This window comes from Perca fluviatilis, chromosome 20 (assembly GCF_010015445.1).
Source record: "Perca fluviatilis chromosome 20, GENO_Pfluv_1.0, whole genome shotgun sequence".
In the NCBI taxonomy this organism is placed as follows: Eukaryota; Metazoa; Chordata; class Actinopteri; order Perciformes; family Percidae; genus Perca; species Perca fluviatilis.
In genome coordinates, this window is record NC_053131.1 from 28044063 (window position 1) to 28069520 (window position 25458).

The window sequence follows — 25458 nt, forward strand, 5'->3', positions numbered from 1 at the left end:
CGTTCCACCAAAACAAGTTCCTTCCCGAGGCTATTTTGCAGATGCACCGTTGCTCTGTGTGGAGCTAAGGGCCGCCAAAGACGATTGTGATTGGTTTAAAGAAATGACAATAAACCAGAGCATGTTTTTCTCCCATCCCGGAATGCTGTGTGGACCCGCCAGACCCTACTTTGCAGCGCTGTGGAGGAAGGCCTGGCAATGGGAAGGTCTGGCAAAGCGATTGCCAGACCTTCCTCCCAAACCAATCATCTTCGTCTTGGCTAAGCCCAGGACACAACGCCGGTGCCTCTGCAAAATAGCCTCGGGAAGGAACTTGTTTTGGTGGAACATGTGTACGTTCAAAAGTTGTTTTAGTCGTGCAACAGAAAACTCAGATTGGACAGATAATCTAGCTAGCTGTCTGGATTTACCCGATTAACCATCCGGACGAAAATGAGGGACATCCAGCGGAATTTCCTGGGGCACCTGAACAATCCCGGAAATTAAAACATTGTCGATAAACACTACCTAGGCATTAACGAATGGTCAAGGTTATGGATAGGTCACGGTGCAGCCAGTCTTGCGATAGTTTTTGTGAGTTTTTGCAAATCTAGGATTATCATCTAGACACAACCCCAATTTTATGCGGGGACTTTGTATCACAAACAAAGCGATACATCTTGCTAAGTATACCTTTAAGCTGACATCAGATAGTATTTCTTCACATATAGAGTTTATCTTGCCCTGATGAAGGCACACCTGCAGTTCCAAAAGTGTCTTCTCTTTAACCGATATTCCAAGTTCAGCAGCAGAAAACACCTTTTTTTCCCGCTTTCCAGGCACGCCCAATACGGGTCAAAAAAGCCCGGCATCAGGTCTAACTGGTCTTATTATCTGGGCTATTTTACATCTGTAGTCTTAGTAAATAACTGTGCTAAATTAAAACAAAAACTTGTGCTGTTGATGGTAATTTGCAACAGGCTTAATAAACATAATCCTTTTGTTTCAATTGATACTCTGGTTTGATTTCATTGCAGTCCTCAGAGCAGAGAGACAGTGTGAGAAAATGCAATAAGAATATAGTCGCCTTTGTTTAGAGGTGCCTTTTTCCAAGTTGTACTTTTATTTCAAAAGCATTTTACTTCAGGGAAGGTGGGATGTTCTCACCTGCACACACAAATAAAGCTGAGAGGATCTGAAAAGTTGATGACTGATGACGTCATAACGCACCTTTAATTTTACTTTTCAGTGAATATGTTTGCCTTCATTTAAATGTTTTCTGTATCGTGTCGGCACAACGCCTAATAATAACCTTACATGTAGTTTGGGTTGGGCATTGTTTTGATTTGAACAATTCAGACTCCAATTCAGATTCTTCCTTTCCATTCAGGTTCTCGATTTTCGATTCTTTGAGGGGTGGAGTTGAGACGGGTCACATGCTTATTTCACAGATTAAAGGAAAATTGTATTTTGATTCAATGGTGGTTTACCGTTTTACCGGGCCTTTTTAATGTTCATTAAAGCCTCACTAGAGTGCCGCTTACTGTGCTCCATGGCTGCAACACAACAAGCCAGGAAATATGGTGGCTGCTACGAAAACATGTTAACATGTTAAATTTGGAACCGGCGATCGGATTCGAAACTAAAAAATTCCAATAAAAAAAATTGATTCCAAGTTGCAACCAGTTCTCGATACCCAATCCTACATGTAGTCATGTTCCTCCTAAGCCTTCAGCAGGTGCATATCGCTGTCTTGTAATGCAACCCTTGGCCCTCGTGGAGATTATATTTACTCTGTGCTGCCGTAAACACCTTTCCTGGCAGATTATATGAATTAAGGCCTTATTATGGGCTCTGGCCAGGAGCTGCATGTACCGGTGATTTGTAATAAGGGCAGCGCTGAGGTTGAGTCAGCAGCGACTGGCCTGATTACAGCAGCTGGACCTCAGGAGGAAAACCCTTGGCTCATCCCCTGTAAACAAAGACAGCAAGAAAGAAAGGACACTCCATTAGCTACTTTGTAATGTGCGTGTAGGAACAGTTTAGGTAACACTTTAGGCTCTAAAGGATTAAGGCCAAAAATGAGATTAGTAATGTAATGCAAGGCACATGCAATAATTATGTGATAAGTTGCAAGAAAGAAAACGCAGAAGAGCCAGTTTGGTTCATAGGAATTAATCAATATTTTATATTCTTTTGTAGCAAAATGTTTTCACACAGAAACAGTTTTTTTTTTCTTGTTTTTGTCCTAGAACCTCAGGTGAGACAGGACTATGTTGAGTCAAGTACACACTTAAATTGTATTCTCAGTTAGCAGAGTGGAAGAGGATGTTACATGATGTCACAGGTAGAGAGAACTGGTTAAAGGGTCAGTTCACCCACATGACAAAAACATTTCTCATTTATCTCTAGTGGTATCTATTCAGGCAGAAATTTTGGTTTTATTTATCCAGGTTTTGAGATATCCACCTTTGAAATTTCTGTCTGTACCCGATACAATGGAATTTTGTCAGAAAAATACTCAAAGATTCTGGAAATAATGTGTAATTTGGCACTTATTCACTGGGACAATAGTGACATAGTTTTTAGAGTTAGGTTTATAAAAAGTTGTTGATTTTCAGAATAATTTCCTTAAACGAATTGCTCCATAAGTCAATATTCAATAATTATTAACATAAAACGGAATTCTCCTCCTAGATAGCTACTGTGGTATACATATCTGACAATTGACAATATTGTCTCACAGTATATATTGTCATATTGCACACCCCAACTGTGTTAGAGCTAGACATCTCATCAAAGGATATCTTTAAACCTGAAATAAAAGTACTTTCATGGCTAGATACCACTAGAGGTAAGTCACAAAATATGTATTTTTGTTTTTTGGGTGAACTGACCCTTTAAAAGCAGTCAGCATTTTACTTGTAGTATCATGTAAAATCCCATTTCAGCCTGCCGACTAACAATGACCAAGTTGGTACACCACAGTAAAGCACCTTTCCACTGTTTGCTTCACATAAAAATAAAAGTACTACTGCACAATTTACCCCCTCCCCCCCTCCCACCCATTTACATTCTTACCCAGTTATTGTACAAAGAAATGCCAATATACAGAACGGTACACCTAGGGATGAAAACAATAATAAAAAAAAAGATGACCACCCCACATCTTGAAATGAAGCAGAAATCCACAAGATATTGAGAAAGGCATCAAAATGTGTAGGGATGTCTCGGTTGATCGTAGGCAGTAATCCGGATAGCCACTAATTCAAAGTATCTTATCGCAATGTACAGCTCTGTATTAAAGACAATACAAAATGGATGGTTCCTTTAATAAATCAATTGAAATAATACAATAACCAACAAAGGTTCTGTATCATGCAACCTGGTAATATAGATTTCCGGTGTTTCAGCTGTTTGGCTCTTAATAAGTTATCTTTCTCCCATTTTCTCCATTTAGCATCCTCTCCTGAGCAGCATAATGACCTTTATCAAGCTAATAAAAGTCCATTTGGACTCATTCCGCCATTTAACCTGGCTAAATGAGTAATTGTCATATTCTCCTGTTTGTGTTACCTAAAGGGAATTAGAGCAGAGTAAAACATCCTGCTGTGGGGATAGGCAAATGATTAAGTGGGCTTGATGGATTTCAAAGACTATTCCCGTCTGGCGACTGTAATATGTGCTGATAGCATCTGATAATGGATCCTGAGGCAAACACTCTGTTTACATCATTGGCCTTTGAGCCTACAGGGACCACTGTCACCAGCATTAGCCAATGGAGAGCGTATCGAAGCATTCAAAAAGACATTTTGTAACAGCAGGAATTCAGTCTGAGCTGTAAACATACTCAATTTGATTGGCTGCAGACTAAATAATGCTTTGAAGCATTTGAAAACAAGTGAAGAACTTAGTGTTTTGAGCTGTTTGCAATCCTCAAATAACCTCATATAATACATAACCTGAGGTACAGTGTTACTGATATCTAAAGCATAATATACTGTTTGAAAATAAGTTTCTAATTTGTGATTGATTGAAATTTTCAGTTTGTGATTGTTTAAAGTTTGACTGAAAGTATGGCTAAGTGATGTGAAATGTCTGTATGTGAAGGGAAAGCTTGTGTGTGTGTATATTAGTCCTTCATTAAACTCCCCTAAAGAGCTGTGCCTCTGCCTGTTGATGAATCACCTAAAATAATAAATATTAAAAATGATAGAAAAACCCAGATGAAAATAAAAATGACTTTGTTTTAATTTTCTATTCGCTCCTCTGGTCCTTCTCTCTACTGTTACAGTAGTCCCATTTCATGCTGAGGGTCCAAGACATTGTGATTCACAACCACAGCCGAGGCAAATCGTCTTGGCATTTAGTTCTTTTGATAGAGAGGTAAATCCACTTTGAATTTCTCATCTTTCTTTTCCCTCCGTCTCTCCGAGGCACTCTCATGGCCCTGTAGATGGGGAAATTATTCCCTCTGCACAATCCAAGATTCGGTGTTGTTTTGAGAATGGAACAATATTTCAAATACAGTTAGACACTGTCAGAGATTTGAGATGATGGCCAGGAATCTATCAATTTGAGTGTCTTTTTTCACATAATTACTTAGACAGTATTCACATGGATGAACTTCATGCAATACCCAAAGTTAGATTTCCTCTGCCTCTACACTCATGTCATGTTCCTTTAGTTCCTGATATAGATTTATTGGCCATGAACCTCACAGTTCGACCCACTCAAACTGTGCTTTCCATCACCCACTCAGAGCTCTCAAAAGTGGGCTTCTCGTCCTCACTGTCATCATACTGCAGCAGCATTCCATTAACAGACAGGCTGCGCTTAGTCCAGATGTTACTGATCCTGCGAGGGTAGCTGCTGTGACACTGTGCAGCCCCCACATGACCCATGTCAAACGAGTGACTCCTCTTGGGCTTACCCTGCTGGGGCACCCCTAATAGACGTCCCAGCATGGTGGTGGACTCGGCCCGTCCGAGCAGGGGTTCTTTATCGGACGGGGGTAACATAGCCACCGTCATCACAGCATTGGATGTGGTGGGGGGGGCTGAAGCCCCATGGTGGTCCCTCGCTACCCCTCGCAGCTCCAGTGAGGTGAAGGCCCCTAAAAGGTGGTCCAGGTTTGGCCGTGCTTTGGGGCCATGCCTGTGCCTCCTGAACTTGCTGCTGGGCAGGGTGCTGCATTCACTGCCTTGCATGCTGTAGCGGTCGCCAGCCCCCCTTCCTGTTTGGCTGTCTAATGAGTTAGAAGAGGATGAGGATGAAGAGAGACTGCTCTGGAGGGATCCACACTTGAACTCTACCATTTCCTCACTCATGACCACTACTGTGGATTTGACCTGTGGCGGGGCACCGTTGAACCTGTTCAACCCGCCATTGGTCTGTGAGTATGTGTTGCTCACAGTGGGTAATTTATTAGTCTGGGTGCCACTAGTCACCTTATACCGCACCATGAGGATGACGATGAACACCAGCAGCGTGGCCACAATGATGCCACCGATGACCAGGATCATGGTGCCGCCCAGGAAGCCACTGTGGAGAGACTGGCACTGCGGGTAGTCCTCCGTGGTAATGAACTGGACACAGCCGACGATGTTGGTGGCAGTAAGGGTGGTGGCAGTGTCATCCCAGATGGCTAAGACACACAGGTCATACTGCATCCCTGGGACAAGATTTGTGACTACGAAGGCTCTGTTAGTCATTGGAATCATCCTGACAAAAGACAGAAAGATACAGCATTAAGAATACAGAGTTCAAGACAATGGTCGAGAACTGTGTTAGAAGGCAACACTGGCTTAGTCTTTTATGCTGGGGCAGATCAAAGAAATTGCCAACATGAAGCATGCTAAGTAGCTATTTATATGCACAGAGTAATCCAGAAAGATTACTTCATTGGTCCCTGTACATCCCATTTGATATGCATGAAGCTATAGCAATGAGATAAGTATTCAATGGCCACTTTTTAAATATTGTTTTGGCTGACTGTAATTTCTTGTAGAATCCATTTAAATAGCATTCAGTTGTTGCAAATGACTCTGTTATTATTCCAGATGTTTAAATATGACTAATTATCTAAGCCACATTGCTTGAGACTGAAATAAAAGTCCATCTGCAGTAGGTTAATTCTTGAAGATGTATCGCCAGTCGGTGAAATGATGACAGCCAGTGATAGAACCTTTCATCTAACAAACTCATCCGTCGATGTAGACTGCAGAGACAAACACGTGCACAACACTGGAGCTGTCATATGATAACATTATACATGTAAGATTTAAATACCTTCTGACAATATTTCCTTTATATAAAAAGCACTCCGAATAGCCATTTCTTGAGCATTTTTCATTAAACCAAGAGTGCTGTCAACAAATACAACTAATTTTCCAAAATTAGTTAATGATGTCCAAACTTCATTTGGACATCATTAACTGCGAGCAGAATTTACTGCTAGCAGAATGAAACATCATTTAGAGGTTAAGCTTAAGTGAACCGTTTGCAGAAATACTGTATACACACCCCATTACGTACATGTACATATTGGACGAATTCGATAATACTGATTTTTGTCCATTGCCAATGTTCAGTGCCACAGCAGGATGTGTGCTGTGAGGTCAGAGTTCTGGATCAGTGTGTAGCACATCCAACTTTTGTCCCGTCACATAATTGAAAAATTTGCCTAACCATACTGTAGTTGCAAAACGCAGATATTTTTTCAAAATGTTAGCGTTGAATGTATTCTTGTTTTTTTCCGAATCGTCCAGTATAGACTTGGGCGATCGCTTAGAGCCTTAGACTTTCATATTGTCCAATCGTGGTTACTCGAGAATGCCGATAAGTGATCTGATCGCCAGTCTGACAGAGTGGCCAATTTTAATTTTTTCGTCATTTCTGGTTGACAATTCTTCTGTTTTGCTGATAGCTTGTTGCTTCGGTAGCTCGAAGCAGTTCATTTAGTCATATTCTTCATTACAGCGGCTAATAAGCTGCTTTACATTTAAACCTATATTAAGCAATATACTCAAGCACTTATAGCTCTCTTCTTTTAGCGACTTTTGCCCACAGTTATAAGAAGCATAGCCCATCAGGTGTCAGATATATGGAAAAGAGACTGCAAACTTTTGTAAATAACATTAAGGATTTAATATTCACTCATCACTTGTGCTGATCAACGGGGCTAAGTGGGTGTAATTGCTACTCTACCAGTTTCTAGACATTATTTTTTATAACATTTTAGATCCGATGGAAAAAACAATAATCCCTTCAATTGTCGATATACGATCTGATGGCCAACTGGCACAAGCCTAGTCCAGTACAAACATTCTTTTCTTGCAAGAGGGTTGTATATGCGTCACTTATCCTTTGATTGGACATGCTAACATTTTGGAAAATCTTTACTGAACAGTAATCCACTAAATACTGTATATCCGTGATTTTTGGGCATTTTAGCCCTTTATTATATAGGACAGATGAAGATGTGAAAAGGGAGAGAGAGGGGGAATGGCATGTAGCAAAGGGCCGCAGGTTGGAGTTGAACCCGCAGCTAAGCCTTTTTACATGGGGTGCATGCTCTACCAGATAAGCTATCCAGCGCCCCATCAACATTCCCTTTTTTATCATTATTATATTATATGATGATGATAGTGATAAAATAAATTGGACATGGCGGTTAGTATCAGTGAAGGGGTACCTGAGCTCATATCTGACAGAAAAGGTTGGGAACTAATGCTATATGCTACTGTTGAATACTGTAACTGTGGGTAGACAATGGCCCTTGAAGACTCTTTACCATATGTGTAGTTATCTATCCATTGTTGGCTTGCTGTTCTCATATAGTACATTCATCAATATCTTTGAACCCTCTTAATCCTCTTCACCACAGAGCCCAGACACCAGTGGGGCTGCCCCGTCCATTATTCATAATTGCCTTTTTCCATAACTAGGAAGAAGCTGCGTTGGCTCACATGTTTGAGAGAACTCATGCATATTTCTCCTCCCCCACGTGGCTGTGATTGATTTTTAATCATGACATTGCTGGAGTGCGGGTAGTGCCCTGGGAAACTGTCAGTCAACCAGAGGAGAGAAGTAGGTATGCATGTGCGAGCAATGAAGTCATACCAAAATCATTTCAAAAACAGTAGTTGGCCTATCTGTGCAGTTATCGTTTCCTTGCAGCTCCTAATTTGTCTTTTGAAATGCAAAAGAACTGCACAGCAATTATTACATAAGAGTTCATGAATCTATTGCTTTTGATAATTTTCTCCTGCATATAAATAACATATTGTGTGCACCGATTGTGACTTAGAAAGCATTTTAAAGCATCAAATCACATACCGTGCAATTTGGAAAGTGTAAAGTAATGACTCTTGACTAACAACATCAGGACTGCCATCAAAATTATCCCTTTTCAGGGACATAATTTAGCTGCTGCGAATCAATGAATAGGTGAAAAAGTACAGTTTATAAAGTATACACCAGTGTTTTTTTTTGCAATTTTGTTGACATTAGATAACATTTATGAATGGCATTTACAAATATTTCAGATCAGTCATCTGACGTTTCCATCACCGGGAAAAAAGGTACTGAAAATTCATATTGGTCTTTTTTTATGGCATGGCAATCTGGTACAGCAAGCTGTGTGCAAACAAGGAAATCAGATAAACACCTTATTGAATTCGCAGGGATGGTGAGTTGCATTCACAGTGTTTGAACAAAGTAATATCTTTCTTCAATATTGTGTACAGTTCTAATATCATATTCTCAGCTAATAATCAGACTTCTCTCATTGTGTCAATTATTTTTCATTAAACCGCTCTTGCTGGAATGCACAGTACAGGTAAATTGTGTAGGGCTTTGGCACAGAATAAGATATTGGATGAGTTGTTGCTAAAGGGATTCACCATCAATTGTCAGTGTTGGAGGAAGCATGAAGCTTGCACAAAATTCCTGTAACTGCTATCCACAACATACATATGATTCATATTCAGACTCTTATATACGTATACAATTATATTTGTTTGTTCTCTCAGCAAAGAACAACATATTAACATTTAACATCTTCCTCAAAATGCATTTAAATGGTAAATGGTGAGGCTCTTTTCTATATTTCCAGCTCAATTATCTTGGTTGAATGTCACTACTTTCACTGTCTCATCTGACATAGGAAATTGATTTCACACAGCCCATAGCTCTCCAGTTGCAGTCCCCAAGCCTAAACCTTATGGACTTGAGCAGCTTAGAAAGGATACACTAAAATGAGGGTCTGTAATCCTTTTTCTTCTTGGATTTCTAATTAATGGTTCAGGGCAAGGATTTCACTCTGCGTTTCACTATTCTTAAAAATGTGCACTCACTGTTCATTTTATTGGTGAAAGAAATTGTCAATGTGAAAGAAAAAAGAAAAATCTCAAGAAGGATTAAGGAAAATGAATGCTGATCTCCGAGTAACACTTCAAAGAAATTGACTGTCTCAAGTACTTAGCCAGCAAACAATTAGCAATTGACTGAAGAAGCTGAGCAGCTAGTGTTCTGAAGTTAAAGATTATACCTCTGGCCTAATTTACCAATTTGACCAGAAAGGTCTCAGCTCTTACTTGGATATAATTGAATGTCATTCATCCTACTTACCTGTAAATGAGGACTTCATCTTCAGAACAATTGTACTGAAGCTGATACATTTTGACCTTTGGAGTTGATTTGCTAACAGTCCACTTGACCAGAGCAGAGATGGCAGTCACTTCTGATACAGACACCACCTTCTCTGGTAGAGGTTTAGGCTCCCCTTTACTGGTCTTGGTAGAGCTAGTTATGTCCGAAAGTCCCGACTTGGACTGTGTGGTACGGTTTGTACCATTACTCAGATGGGGGAGTTGAATGATTGACAGTTCAATAGAGGCTGTAGATTCCCCAGCAGCGTTGGCAGCTATGCAAGTAAAGATCCCGTAATCCTTGGATGTGGTGATCGTAATGTCCAGGGTGCCATTTTCGTATACCGTTGCTCGGGAGGAGTTGCTGATCAAACGGTCATCAGGAGCAACCCAATGCACAGTTGGCATTGGATCCCCGACTGCTTTGCAGCGTAGGCTAGCCGTTTGACCTTCCAGCACTAGTAACTTGTGTGTATGCTGTGTGATCAGAGGGGGCTCACAAACAAACTCTTCCTCACGAACAGACCAAAAGTAGCGCCCCTTTAGACTAGGAGGAGAAGCACAGGTTTCCATATCATCCTCCCGCTCCAGCCTTCGAAGCCAAAGGACTTCACAGTTGCAGTGCAATGGGTTTCCGCCAAAGCTTAGAGAAAGTTGAGGTGCATAAGGAGTGCTCATCACTACATTGCTTTGCGAGCGCGCAAAGATGGGGTCCGGAGGGAGCTTCTGGAGACGGTTGGAGGTGAGATCCAAGCGGGCCAGTTTATCTAGATCTATGAAAGTCCCCTCGGAAATGAAGGCGATGAGGTTATGATCCAGACTCATCTGATGGAGGTTGACCATCTTGCGGATGGCTTCCCAAGGCACACTGCGCAAGTTGTTATAAGACAAATCCAGATCCTCCAGTGTCACTAACACGTCGTCAAAGGCTGTGTTGGAGATCTGACTCAGCTGATTGTTGTTGAGGATCAGGTGCTGCAGGTTTACCAGCCCTCGGAGGTCATCCGGTCCCAGCTCAGTCAATCGGTTACTGTCGAGGTGCAGGGATCTCAGGGTCTCCAGGTCGATGAAAGAGAAAGGCTGGATAGTGCTGATGGTGTTGCGGGACAAGGTGAGATCAACCAGACCTGACATGTTGGCAAAGTCCTGAGTGGTGACCTTCAGGATGAAGTTGCCGCCCAGCCGGAGCTCCACAGTTCGCCGGTCGATGTCCAGTGGGACGAAGAGCAGGCCTTTGGAGGGGCACAGAGTCCCCAGAGACTCAGAGAGGTTCTGGCAGACACAGTATTTGGGACATGCATGGACCATCGTAACTGCGGTTCCCAGAAGCAGGAGACTGATGACCACTTTGTCCATGTTAGTTCATAGAAAGGGGACCTACACAAAACAAAGAAAACAAGAATCAGTCTGAATTTGAGAAAATGATTAGCTGAGATACAGTATTACCATTTTTCTTGCCTATGTCAAACAAAATTTGGTTGCCTTGAGCTGCGTGATGATTTTAGTGTTTGATGTCTAAGTTCATTACAATACAACAATACAATTCCAAACATCAAAATAGATAAAGATAATCCTAACATCCAGAGACATTTTCACTTACTCATCCCTCCTATGAAACATAAACACAGCTGCAGATGTTTGTGTCTGTGTGCGTGTGTGTGTGTGTGTGTGTGCGTGTGTGTGTGTGTGTGTGTGTGTGTGTGTGTGTGTGTGTGTGTGTGTGTGTGTGTGTGTGTGTGTGTGGTAGTGGTAGTAGTGGTAGTAGTAGTAGTAGTAGTAGTAGTAGTAATACCAGTATTGATACAGGTCAGATAAAAGGGAGTCCATGGTGTAAAAATTGCTCACTTGATGAGCTGGTCTGATTTTCATCCTTAAGGATTTTTCACATTAATATTCTCTATTACAACACTCTTCATGTATTTTGCAATGCAAAGAAGGTGTTGGAAATCACATGAGGATTCTCTGAATAAAGCCTTGGATTAAACAGCTAAGAAGCTATTTTAATGAAGCAAATACTTATAAGCCGTCATTACAGATATGTTGTTATGAATGCAGTAGATGAAGTGGGGCACATGCATGTACAGTATATGCAGTAAGCAATGGATGACATTGTCTTCAGTATCTCTGTGTATGTCTTTATCCTTTTGTGTTTGTTTTATTTCCCCATCATTTCTGTACCATTTTGGCAAAAGATAACACCGTTTGGGAAAGAAAATGTTCCACAAGCTGCAGGTTTTAGACTCGTCAGACTTGGTTGACGAAATCAGCACGCCTCCATGAACGTCTTAACAGAACCTCACACCTGGCTGACTACTCCGAAAGGATGGCCACACTTGGCTTCTTCCAACAAACTTTTAATTTCCCCAGACATTTGTATCATTAATTCCTAATACACCCATAATCTAAAAATCAATTTCAATCTTATTTTTTATTTTACACTAGCAACATTTATTAATGTAAAACTCTGACTAGTCTGCGTGGTTCTTACTAGAATGGGGAGGGACGGTTGTAATGTTTTTATGTTCACTACATGTTTGTGCTATAATTCATCATTATTCATAATTGTGTAAGATGCTGGTCAGAGCAAGGGGGCTTCTTACCTTCAACTACCTTGTAACACCCCTTCATGTTTAGACTCAACTTTTCAATAACTCATAATTACAGTGCAAGAGGAAATATCTATAAACCCTCTACTTCTCAATGCCAGTTTGTAATTATATCATGAAGTGCCACTACATTGGGACTGTGTGTTACACAGAGATAATTAGAATGAAATGGCAGGTAGGAAAAGAAGAAAGTGATTCATGGAGATGCTGCAATAATCATTAAAACTGAATAAATTAATAAATAAATAAGTGAAGGAAATGACATTTTCACAAACCGTATGTTCATAAAATGGGCCACATTTACGGTGGGATCAAATGCTATTAGACATTCGACAGTAGGTCTACTTTGCTATTGTTATTTGCTATTAAGCATTTTAATACCATAAAAATGCCATACAGGATTATTATAAATAAAAACAGGCTCAGCCAAATACAAAACTAAAAGGGAAGCTAACTAAAAAGAAAAAAGGAACAGGTGACAAATATATAAGACGTATCGCCGCAGCGCTATGGACATACGTCTGGAAATGCGAGACTGGCATGCCATTGACCCCATTAAAGTTAAAGAAAATCCAACTGAGGCTCAGGAGAAGATGGATGAATTGCAACGGAAATTAAAAAAATGCCAAAATGCTTTTTGCCCATGTTTGTACAGTCAACGTCATTACACTGTTTCTAGATGTATCTTTATGTTCTTATATGTAGTTTATGTTATTTGAACCTGCCCTGTCAAAAGCAAATTTCTGTCACTTGTGACAGACAATAAAGTTTTCTCATCTTATCTATCAAGGATCGAGAAAGGAGACAGTGAAATCCCTGCTAGAGGATTCACCCTCGTCAAAAGTAAATATAACAGTCAGGTGATGTGTCAGTATGTGTTGCAGTGTTTACGCAATAGCTATCGTTTTACCTGAAACAGGAAGTTGCAGACTGTGGATGCCAAGCCTGGTTTAAACACATAATTTTTAGATTCGCTACAACAACGAAAAAATAAAGATCCACCAAGATTCAGTCAAGTGTGTCTCATAGTACATGACATGGCCATCAGGAGGCAGGTTCCATATGAGTCACACATAAACAATGACAAGCTTTGTGGATCTTGGAGATGGCCTTGATGAGACCAGTGTGGCCTTTTTGTTTTTGGTTGTTGGACTGCAAGGCCACTGGTAGACGCCCATTGCCTACTTCTTTATTAAGACATTGACCAGACACCCAAAAGGTTTTGCTGCAGCATGCCTTTAAGCCACTACATGAGAGAGGTATTAAAGTACCTTGTGTTACAATGGATGGGCATGTATCCAACATCCGCATGTGCGCTACGCTTTGATGCCAGCTCAAGCTGAATTCTATGGAGCCTCTCAAGACATACTTTGCCCACCCATCTACAGGGGAAAACGTGTTTATGATGATGGACCCATGTCACATGTTGAAACTGGCTAGGAACATATAACATGCATACAGCCCCTTCATCAGTCCTTCTGGAATAATGAGATGGAGCTACATATCAGAGCTAAATGATATACAGGAAGATGACGGATCTGCAAGCTGCCAACACGATCAAAAGAAAGCCCTAACACTTCAGCTCTCAGAGGGTGAAGGTGTGCCTGGCAGCAAAGACATTGAGCCAGTCGCTGGGAAAGACCCTGCACATGCTTGAGGAACCTGGGTATCCACAGTCCAAGGAGTGTTCTCCAACAGTTGAGTTTCATCAGTACTTCTACTTTTTTAGTATTGTGTAAATGTCATGTGTATAAGGAAATGGGGCTTTGCAGTTGTTTTACAGTGTATGCATAATGTCATTGTTAACATTAAGGAATATAAGGCTTTAAGGCCCTTCTGCTCCTCAACTGAAAAGAGACAATAGAGTTTATGACTGAAGCTCGGCTTTACTTGACTAAGTTGGCAATAAATGATGGCACTCCACTTCATCACTCAAAGAGGTGTTTTTTTCTTCTTAAGTAAGTTAAATGTCACTAGACCTATCACAATATTCATTTATATATTGCAAAGATTTTACTAAACAGCAGCAGCATATTGCGCCACCTGCAATTTAGTTGGCACTAGCGTGTTTATGTGTCGGTGTAAGGCAGTATTATTAAGTTACGAGGTAGTTAGGAGCCATGATTGTCATTTTCCCAAAACAGTTTTTTATACATTCATATGAAATTAAAGCTAAATTTGTATTGTTCATCTCTCTCGTATAAACATACAGCCCTAAGTCATTTATTTTCACTTGTACAAAACTGTAACATGTTACTGTAGTCTACATTAAACAAAGGATTTGCTCGTCATAATGTTTATTGTACACTGCAACTCTGTACAACCCTACCAATACACTACATGTGACCTAAATAAGCCTTTGTTGTTTCCGTGTCCAGGCTGCCATGAGAATGCCAAGCTCCTGCCCGATTTTTAAACATTTATATGAGATTAAAGCTAAATGTGTTCATCTCGCTTGTATAAACATGCAAGTCATTTTTTTCACTTGTACAAAACAGTGAATGTTTTCAGAACAATCAGAATGTCATAGATATACAGTTATGTATACATATATATATGAGAATGTGTATTGACCACATCATACACATTAAATGTGTATAACTATTACACTGCAAATCTGCACAATCATGCCGATACACTATTTTTTTGTACATAATGTGTGACTTAAAATGTAAATTAGCATTTGTTTTCAAAATTTTACACAGAATGACATAATTGTAGCCATATACATGCAGTAAGAAAAAAAATATCTTTGAAACCAATTACGTAGGGGAGGTTCATTTTAAATATTATATTATAGAACTTTCATTGTTACTATTACTGTGTCTACACAATATAAGCTATTTTGGTATGAAAACCTGCATTTTTTATTTAACCAAGACCATAGACATACATACATTAGGAATCACTGCTTGTCTGACCCAATATGGCGGCTGTGTTGACATATTGCTCCAATGAACAACAGCGGCCAACGTGGTATCTACGTGTATATATAAGTAGGTCTGCCCCTTTACAACATGCTAGCAAGTTTTGCTAGATAGCTTTATTGGGATTATGAAAACTCAGAGCAATGAGTAGTCCTGTAACCTCAGCACTCCGTACATTACACTGTGATTCAAATCACAACACTGACTAATGTACAGAGTAAGGTAAGGAGGGCTCAAATCACAGATGGGGTGCCAACTAAGTAACGGCTAACAACGCACAGATATTACACCGATCAAATTACAGTACTGATGGTCGTTACCAGTGGTGGAATGTAACGAAGTACATTTACTCAAGTACTGCACTTAAGTAGAAATTTGAGGTACTTGTACTTTACTTGAGTGTTTTCTTTTCATGCCACTTTCTACTTCTACTCCACTACATTTCAGAGAGAAATATTGTACTTTTTACTCCACTGCATTGATCTGACAGCTTTAGTTACTAGTTACTAGTAAGATTTTTAATGTAGTTTATAAAATATGATGCTTTATTATAAACTAAACTACCCAACAATATATAGGCCTACAAGTCAAGCTGAAATGATCAGACCATTAAACACATTTGCACATGCATTGAGTACTTTTACTTTTAATACTTTAAGGCACATTTTCCTGATGATACTTACATACATTTACCTAACCCTTGTGTGGTGTTCATATTTTTGTTACACAGCCAAGGTTCCTGGGTCTGGTGGACCCACCACATTATTAGGCTTTTAAATCAATACAGCCATAACAATTTATGTAAAAATACCTAATAGATGTTTACTTTAGCGCAATTACCTATGATATATACATCATTTATGTTTCATATTTGCCATTTACCCCTGTGAGATCACATTAATGATCATATGATCATTTTCGTTTTTTTGTGAGAAAATAAGGAAATTCAATTATAAAAAAGGTAAAAAAATAGAAAGAAGATTTTTGATCATTATTGGTGCTTATGTCTTGGAACTTAATCAGAACAGGTGAAAGTGCTTAAAATGTAACAATTTTGTTGGAATAGCAGGTGCAGAAAGACAACATAGTTTCATAGCCCCTTCATTTAAATACACTTGGGACCAGTAGACCCAAACACCTCATATGTAATAGTTATGTGTAGGGGGCAGTGTACCATGTGCAGTTATTGAAAATAAGTTATTTTGTATGTTCTTCACAGAAAATGAGCCAAGGCCAATGAGATTGAGCTAGAATAAATAATAAATAGCATACTTTTTCTTTTAGCAAACATCGAAAATGGGTTCCACACACCCGAACACCACACAAGGGTTAAGTAACATTTTCAATGCAGGACTCATACAGTGTGGTAAGTAAAGGATCTGAATACTTCTTCCACCACTGGTTGTTACTGTAAAGTTGCAGTCGGTACAAAATAATATTGGGAATGTAAATTTCTTCTCTCTGGTAATTGCAATTTTGACCAAAGAAGTGAGCAAGTCAAAAGGAAAAGAAATGTAAATTGCCATTTTTCATTCATACCACAAATCGACAGCTGTCGACGTTTCTGAGCAGCCCATTATTTGAGACTTCAATCAGCTTTGCAGAAAACTGTGAAACTGTGGAAAAAGGTGTTTATTTTACCCAAATAATTGCAGACTTGATGCATACTGTTCTGACCCTCTCAGCACTCTGGAGCTAATCCCCAAAAGGCGTCATGGTGAGAGCTGTCAGTGATGATGGACAGTTTCTCTCATGGTTTCATTTTAATGGACAGCATTTAGAAACAGCAACTGAAAAGCCCTGCAAACCCACAGAAGCTGCCTTTTTTATTTTCTTTGGATCTTCCTTTCCCCTGAAAGGAGACAATTGTGGTGGGTAAGCGTTTTAAAAAACTGGGGAAAATATACAAATGTGCAGAAAAGCACATAGTGCTGGCTGGAAGCAGTTGGAAACTTCAGTATAATTTCTAATCCCGCAACAGTTTCCCATTTAAGCGTGTGTCATATGTGGGGAGTTAATGGGGCTGCTTCTGTGAAAGCCAGGCAGAGGTGACCTTTCGGGGATAGAAGAGGTTCAGTCAGGAAGAGATGCGAACCATGGATGATGTTTAAGGTTCACATCCATTTACTTGTGGCCTTTACAAAGCCTGCGACACCATCTACATTTCAATGTAAGGGACACAGATGCTGCAGAAATACCAACAAGCACACATTCTATGCAGTTATTGATGACATATAGAACTGTGAAATTCATTATCAACCTATTTGGTAAATGCAACCCTCGGGCTTCTTTAGGTATTGTGCCTGCTTCCATCTCCTCTGTGGAAAATACAGTAAGGTTAATTGGCTTTTCATTTCATGTGTGACATTTAATGCATGGGCCTACTGCTTAAGTTATTTGTAACATGCAATTTAACTTCAAACAATGTAAGCTTCAAACGTTAGCATGTTCGCCTAAATAGCGCGGCCTACAGTAATGCCAACGTAGAGTAATTTCTAAGGCTGAGGGGCACATCAATATATTATTTTGTGTTGTTATACAGCTAATTCTCATGTTAGCTGATCTATCCTGCTCTTCATTGTATTTGGGAAGTTTACATCTCCAGCCAAACTGAAACCCCAACAGCATTATATTTTTCCATCTCATGGGTTAGTCCTTATCCTTTAGCTGAAACGTTAGCATCCGTTAGCTATCTAGCTACAAATGATAAAAATGTATTTCATTACAGCCGTCAAAAATTGATGCAATGAGTAGCCCACTGTTGTTTGCCAACTGTCTGAACCCCCGAGACCCACCGTTTAAAAAAATACTACGAATTTTGATGTTAAATGTTGTTAAAAAAAACATACTACTACAGGCGGACTAGCCTACCGCCCAGACAATCATCCAGCAGTGCAGTCAAGCCAAGTTCAAGATCAAAGCAGCACTGGACAGGGCTGGCACTGAGTGGGCTGGGATCCAGGAAGGGATTGTTGTGTATGTGTGCTTCTTTCACGGAGCCACTGAGGTCGTTACAAGTGAAATGGCCAGCAGTCTGATGATGAGTAAAATTTTTTTTGGAAGAGACAGCGGGCACCGGCGAGGGATTGGACTTCTCGCGGCGTATGCACTAGCTGTGTGTGAGGTAGCCTCTGCTCACGATAACTCTAATTAATACATTTAATCACCCTAAGATTGCAGTTCATTAATATTTATGTGGCTGACGTTCTGGGGGCTCCCAGATCTGGTAAAGCTAATCAGATTTAAAAAGAACTGAGCAAACATGGCTGCACCTGACGAGAAACACATGGCTGATCCTGCTGTGCAGCCAACAACAGAGGATACAGCTGTTTTCCAACCAATTTGAGTGTACCTGGGGCCCAATTATCAGACACCTTTTCTCCCATTTGAGTCCCTATTGCACGACACCGAGTGTTGTTATTCTGAGCCATATACTTTTGTTTTCTTTTTACATTATTGGCTGAAACATTGTACCTACAGTATCTCTGTCTAGTCTGGCAATGGTTGTCTTTTTATTTTCTGTTTTTGTTTTTAATGGGGTTTGTGTATGTTTCGGTTTGTGTATATGTCACTTTTTTGTCCGATGAAAATTAAATATAATAAAAAAAGAAAAGATATCGGGCACACTGTGTCCATTGTAGAGCTTCCCCGGGAGCTTCTTATTTATTCCCCAGTTATCAGCCTTTTATCGGTTATGCTTATCTACTTGTATATGGTTTATCCTTTCAAAACTAAACTCATATCCATTGTCAAAATAGCCTAGTGGCTTTTTTGTGTGGAGTTTCCTCTCCTGCCGACTGTGACAAAATTCGTTCTTTCAAACAGAAAAAAATTTATTTGAAAATGTTTCATAACCCAAACCACCATTTTTTTTTTCAAATTTTAATGTAAGAGCCACTTTTATTGGTTTGGGTGTAGGACACAAATTGTCCACTGGTGGCACTAGTGGGCATATGAGTGACGTCTATATAGGTAGGAACCTTTCAACAGGTAACTAGGGGTGCTGTTAAGCGAAGGAGCGCAAACAGTTTTTGACCGCATCAAATCGCTACAGTACGCAACGCTCATGTGGATGATGAAATGTTTGATGTTTGTTTGATGGACACATGGTTTCTTGCACGTTGATATGAAGAACTTTGTGATCAATAAATGCCCAGCAAAACGCAACAATGACTATTGGAGTCTGTGATTTCAACAGGAGACTACCGAGCGGTGTCAGGTAGAAGAGAGCGCGTCAGCTAGTTTACTAGCCATAGACTGTTTGTTTGTTTGATTGTTTAAGTCTGCATAGCATCCCCTCAGTGGCTTTAAGTATTAGGCTTAGCCATTATATTTATCTTGTCATTTCGCTGCCTAAACCTTACTGTCATCATCGCTTGAGAGTCAACTTTTGTTAGCTAAACTTGACTGTAACGGCCACTGTCATGACGTCACCTCATGGTGACCGGTATACAGCTCACAGTTAACTTTTCTTGGCTAAACTTAACTGTCACAGCCGCTAAAATGTCACGTAACCGGTTGGCAGTCGCAGTATTTAGTAATACTGTGCATACGTTTTCGTAGGATACCACACAAAACCGTTAATGGGAATGTGTAAATTAGCTTCATAACATAGCTGCCCCCCTACACCGGAACAACCCCCGAAAATGAAACGTCGTCAATATAGACTATCATGCTTCTACAAACTGCGTGTGACATGAGAGGCCGCAGACTTTTTTAAAACCATGACCACAATGTGTCCCTAACTTTAACCAAGTAGTAGCTTTAAACAATGAGCACAGCCTATTTCTAACCCTAACCAAGTTTTTTTCCAGTAGATTAAAAGGTGCCCTGTCACACGTATTTCATTACTTTGTGTTAATGTCTGAAGTTCTACCATGGACTCTGTAACATTTTTTGTGGAAAAAATGCCATGGTTACCTTGTTTCAAGCCATTCTAGCGTGGTATAGAAAGCCTGCAGGAAGACTCAGTTCTCAGAACAGTTCTCATTAATATTCAACGAGCTAAGCTGCTTGACTCTCATTGGCTAACAGCTAGCCAATGAGAGCCAGGCTATCAGCATCCTTTACCCAGCGCAACTGGGCGAGCTCATGAATAGTAATGAGCTCAGGCAACACCACGTCAGACTGACCAGCTTTTGTAATTGGCCTGATTTCTCCGCTTATTTCTGTTCAGTGGCTAGAGCTGACAGAGGAGGTAGCAGTTCATTTTCACATTCACGACATAACACAAACACATATGGACCTAACATATTTCAAAAAATACAAGAGAAAACAGTTTTGTTTGGCAGGGCACCTTTAAGTTGCCAAAGCTTAGAGGTGGCAGATTAGAAAAACACCGACATGAATCCTATGTGTACTGCCCTATTTTATCATCTGGGGATGAGGATGCATTGGAACCTACCACAACTAAGAAAAAGACAATGACAGGCAGGCATGGCAAAGAGTTTGTCAAAAACCAGGTGTGTTTTGCAAGTACCAGTTTGTTGTACAAGGTTAACCTTCACAGGAACATGACTGCACAGCTGTGTTCCCATCTGTTAGACAAAAACAATCCAAGTGTACTATAAGAACTGTAGGCCCTGAGGGGAGGATGGTCATTCTGATAGCGTCTTCTTCTCTTGGAACAAACAAACCTTCTATCCATCAGTGCAAGCATTAATGTGAAAATGGCATGCTGTACTGTAGTCCAATGGCGCTTGCGGTATTCTATTTCAAAGTACAAACAAAAGCCGTTCCCACGCACGCACATACACAGTCTATTAAGAAAGCAAATGAAAGAGAGAGACATTCATTCATGTTTTTATTTTTTTATTTTCTACTAACGTTACCGATACAACACCACCATAAAACTCTGATTAGCCTACCACACGCATTTCAAATACCAGCCAACAGGCCGGTTTACACAATCATAACTGCAGCTCGTATTTGCAGAAGAGTCATGCAGAAGGCCAACTACACCACACACAGCCAGCTACCCACACAAAAAGACCTACACACACAATATTCATACTTCCACACATGTTCAAATGTAGTATGACTTTCATTTAAACTAATATGGCTAAATAAGCCACTGAGGAGCAACGCAGAATAAACCAATGGCCAATGCGCTGTATAACTTTGGATTCCGTGATCCATTTATTCACAATTCTGTATACACATGCTAACTGTAATGTTCCACTACGAGTCGAAGACGAGAGTAAAGTTCTCTTACTCTCACTAACAGTTATTTTTAAACTACTCAAAACAGTGCAGAGAAAACGGCTGCTGGTGCCACTGCTGTGGACCCAAATGATTTGTTTAGGTGTCAATCTACATTTTACAAATATTTTTGTCTTCTAGTCCGAAATCAAAATATGAGGTTGCAACCGTGAGGACAACCCAAGTACTCCTACCCTGAGACCATCCTGACTAAGCTCTGCCTCTACCTCAGAGCTGTCTGCAGCTGTGTTCAGTGGCGTAATCTTCCAACACACACATGAGGGATGAGAGTTGGACTCCCCAGCATTACATCTCTTTGCTTTTCTCTTTCCTCTGCTACACTTTGATAAAACGTGTCACAGGATGACAGCTTAGTAAACCCGAGTGCGATGTGTACAATCCACTGATGTCATGTTGCATTATTTGTGGGTGCTGACGCTCAGACACTCAGAACAGTTATCTCTCACTGATATTTGGAGCTGCCGGCACGTATACATTTGCCTCATGCAGCTTTCAACTGACAAACTGACTCCTATTTTACTTTCATATGATTAATCTACCATCTGGCATCATGCATCTTTCAGAAAATTACACGTGGAAATAAATGTGTGCAGCATTGCTCACAGTATTTATGAGATGAATCTTAGCAACATGAAAAATCTTGACAAAGGATGGAGATTATCAGAGTGGAAAATGGAAGCAGCACATCATGGCTAAAACCTGACACTTCTCTGGATGATAACCAAGGTAATCCGTCTGTTTAATCACATATACTTCAACACAATATACACAATCATCTGTGTCTGTTGGATAAGAAAGAACTCCCAGAAAGAGTCTTCCTTTCTGGAACAGCGACAGGATAACATCAACCAGCTGTGAGCTTGTCCTTCTGCTACCTTTTCTAAAAAGCTTCTCAGAAAAGGCTCTATGAAATAGATGCAGACTTGTATCAGTCTAGAGCCAATACTGTAGGATAAGTCTGATTGAACAGACTAAGGCTAAGGATAGGCTTCTATGTGCATTGGTAAAACTTCAGTTTTTTTGAGAGATAATCTGTAAATCCGAAAGGCTGCTCAGATAAACTGATGTTACTATATGTAAAATTGCAATTATTGGCAAAGGTTTTCTAGGTAGTATACAGGCAGGTCATTATCAAGAGCGTTGACACTAGCCTACCCTTTATCCTCTTATTCTTGTGCAACCAAAGTGCTGTGGTTCAATGACAAAAGAGTTGCAAAGTGGAAGGACTTATCATAGGCATCTACAATTGCAGATGGAAATGACCAAGCACTTCCAAGGATTCAATGGATATAAAACTGTCCCAGTTGAATCATCCGTACGACGGATAAAAAGCCAAAAGGTATAAGCATGGTTAAGGAAAAACTTGAGGAGACAAGTATACTACGAAGCCCAAAGTGTTTATTCAGAAAGAAGCACTGATTCCCAGAGCTTAACATTCTGTTGTGTGCACAACCTATGGCAAAAGGAAGAAGTTTACACTTTGTAGAAACCAGATAATACATTTAGCAACCTAATTGAGATCAATTTCGGTTTGTTGACGATAGAGAGCCAAAGTCACGCCCTTCTACTTCTGGCCAATGGGACCTATCTTTCGAAAAAATATGAACGAGGAGAGATAATAATGGAGAGATAATAATAATTTTTTTATCCTGTTTTATATTAAGCCATGGATTACAAATATGATGTTCGTCAATTTAGAAGATAATTTTTCAACCAAAATAGTCTCGGTTTGTTCTTAAACTGTTGAAGTATAAGACTGTGAAAATACGTAATTACAAAGACTACACACTTGAATGTCGCAAGGATGACGTCTCGCTAAAGCTATGATGTCTCTGTATATTGTACGGGGGATGTAATGTTACTCAAACGAGCAGAGGATCTTGCTAGTTCTTTTGCTTATCTGCTGAAAACACTTCACTGGATAAAACACATCAGGTAAGATAACGTTACATGTGTTTGTGGAACAGAGTTAAGCTAGCGAGCTAGCAAGCAAGTTTAGCATCAAGCTAGGTGACGTAAATTGTGTGAGATGAGAGATGTAGTTCACTGTGCGGTTTAACACAAAACTAAGTGGTCATATGACAAACCTACGGCTAACTGAGACTTTCTTCGGTTAAAAAATTATCTTTTAAATTGACAAACATCATATTTGTAACCCATGGCTCAATTAAAACGGGATCAAAATATAATTATTATCTCTCCATTGACTCTCGTTCATATTCTTTCTGAATTAAGGTCCCATGAGGTCCACCGGAAGGGGAGTGACTTCGGCTCTCTATTGCAATTGTTAAAACATTTTGAATCTACTACAGCTTTGATTTCGGATTGGCATCTTCCTCATAGCAACAGTAGCTGAGACTCGTGTATTGTAGTTTATGTATTTAGAGACATTTACGGGACACTGAGTTGATGTCTTTAGTATATTTCAAACATTACTGCTAAACATCAGCACGTTAACATGTTTGTGTAGCCTAATTTGAGCTGCTATATAGCTTTCATTGGCCCTCAACATATAGTAATACTAGCTCTAGATGGGATGGAGGTTGCAGTCTAGCTGCAGCAGTGCAAAAAAATGCACTTTCATTTGTTATATTCAGACTATTTCAAATGCATCCTTTGTCTGTTTATAATGTAGTCTATATCCACGACGTTCCACTTTCGGGATTGTTCCATTGCCGACAGAAATTTCATTTTTTCTGTCATTTTGGCCGGATGTCCGTTACCTTCCGCTTTCTTTGTGTTGGCATTTTAAACTCTGGTCGATTTCTGAGGACTATGGTTACCTGCTCCTCAGATCTCTGCAGGGTAAATCCAGACAGCTAGCTAGACTATCTGTCCAATCTAACTTTTCTGTTGCATGGAACGTACGCATGTTCCACCAAAACAAGTTCCTTCCCGAGGCTATATTGCAGCGGCGCCATTGTTCCGTGCGGTGCTTAGCGCCGCCCAAGACGATTGTGATTTGTTTAAAGAAATGCCAATAAATCAGAGCACGTTTTTCTCCCATCCCGGAATGCTGTGTGGACTAGCTAGACCCTCCTCCCCGTGGAGGAAGGTCTGGCAATGCAAGACTATTTATAATGTAACAACTCATCAATCCAAAATGTCCAGAATGTTTATCCATCAAAGAAAACCCACAATAGTCAGTTTGTTTTCCACAAGACATTTGAAAACTCTATAATCAGCCTTGAACTTGCTGATAAATAAACTTTGTCTTTGACAGTCTTAAAGCCTCTGCAGCCCAGTTTCCAGAGTCATGATATGGTTGACTGGGGCTGTGTAATTGTGCCTGCACTTTTTAACAAGATAACTCAGTGAAACCAAGTACACAGTTATATTCTTTGTGGAAGTAAAGTGGCTTTTCGACGAAGAAATTGAACTTTGACCTGGCAGTTTCTATTTTGTTCTTGAAGTCTGAGACCCCAGATATCCTTCATCATAACAACAGCAATTGAGAACTCAGTCTGTCTGGGCTTTCAAAGTCAGTCGAAGTCAAGACAACTACCCCTCAACCCAATGGATAGAGGAGATTGTTCGTGTTAACAACAATGTCCGTGGGGCATTCTTTGCCCAGTAATGTCAAACCACTATTGATAGTGCCACATAAAAACAGTTAACATTAATCAATGAGGTAATATTCATAATAATGGAGCACAAGTTTTAAAACTACAGTATCCATAATGCTGTGGGGTGTATGAGTTACGCAGTGGGAAACAATTTAAGCCTTACATTAGAAGTATGGTGAATAAGCTATTAGCAGTTCCTGTTTGCAATGTTCCAATGGATACACAGAGCTTTTACTGGGTAACTTTGATACTGAGGAAAACTTAAAAATGTGAGGATTCTCAGGCAAGTTCTGGAGTTATGAAGTGTTTTTTTCAATAATGTATTGATGTTTATTCATAAAGTGTAAGTGGCACTGAATCTGATATGTGTATGTCAGCGTGTTCAGATTTGACAGATTTGAGTTATGACTCAAAAAAAGTGCCACTTTTGACACAAATTGTGGCAATTGGGCACTAAGGATTTTGAAGTATCTTAATTGCCTCCATGAGCTGCGTCACAACCATT

General features: G+C 40.0%; 1 protein-coding gene across 2 annotated transcripts in view; it reads right to left on the minus strand.

Moving 5' to 3' along the window:
* Window positions 1-3025: 3025 nt before the first annotated feature.
* Window positions 3026-25458, minus strand: part of LOC120549715 (leucine-rich repeat and fibronectin type-III domain-containing protein 2) — a 157361-nt gene continuing 134928 nt past the window's right edge. For both annotated transcript variants that reach the window (XM_039786813.1, XM_039786812.1), the window contains 2 exons: window positions 9613-11009; window positions 3026-5703 (listed from right to left, as the gene is read on the minus strand). In XM_039786813.1, coding sequence (XP_039642747.1) covers window positions 4713-5703; window positions 9613-10988 — 2367 coding nt within the window. In that variant the 5' untranslated portion in view covers window positions 10989-11009 and the 3' untranslated portion in view covers window positions 3026-4712. The remainder of the gene's footprint in view (window positions 5704-9612; window positions 11010-25458) is intronic.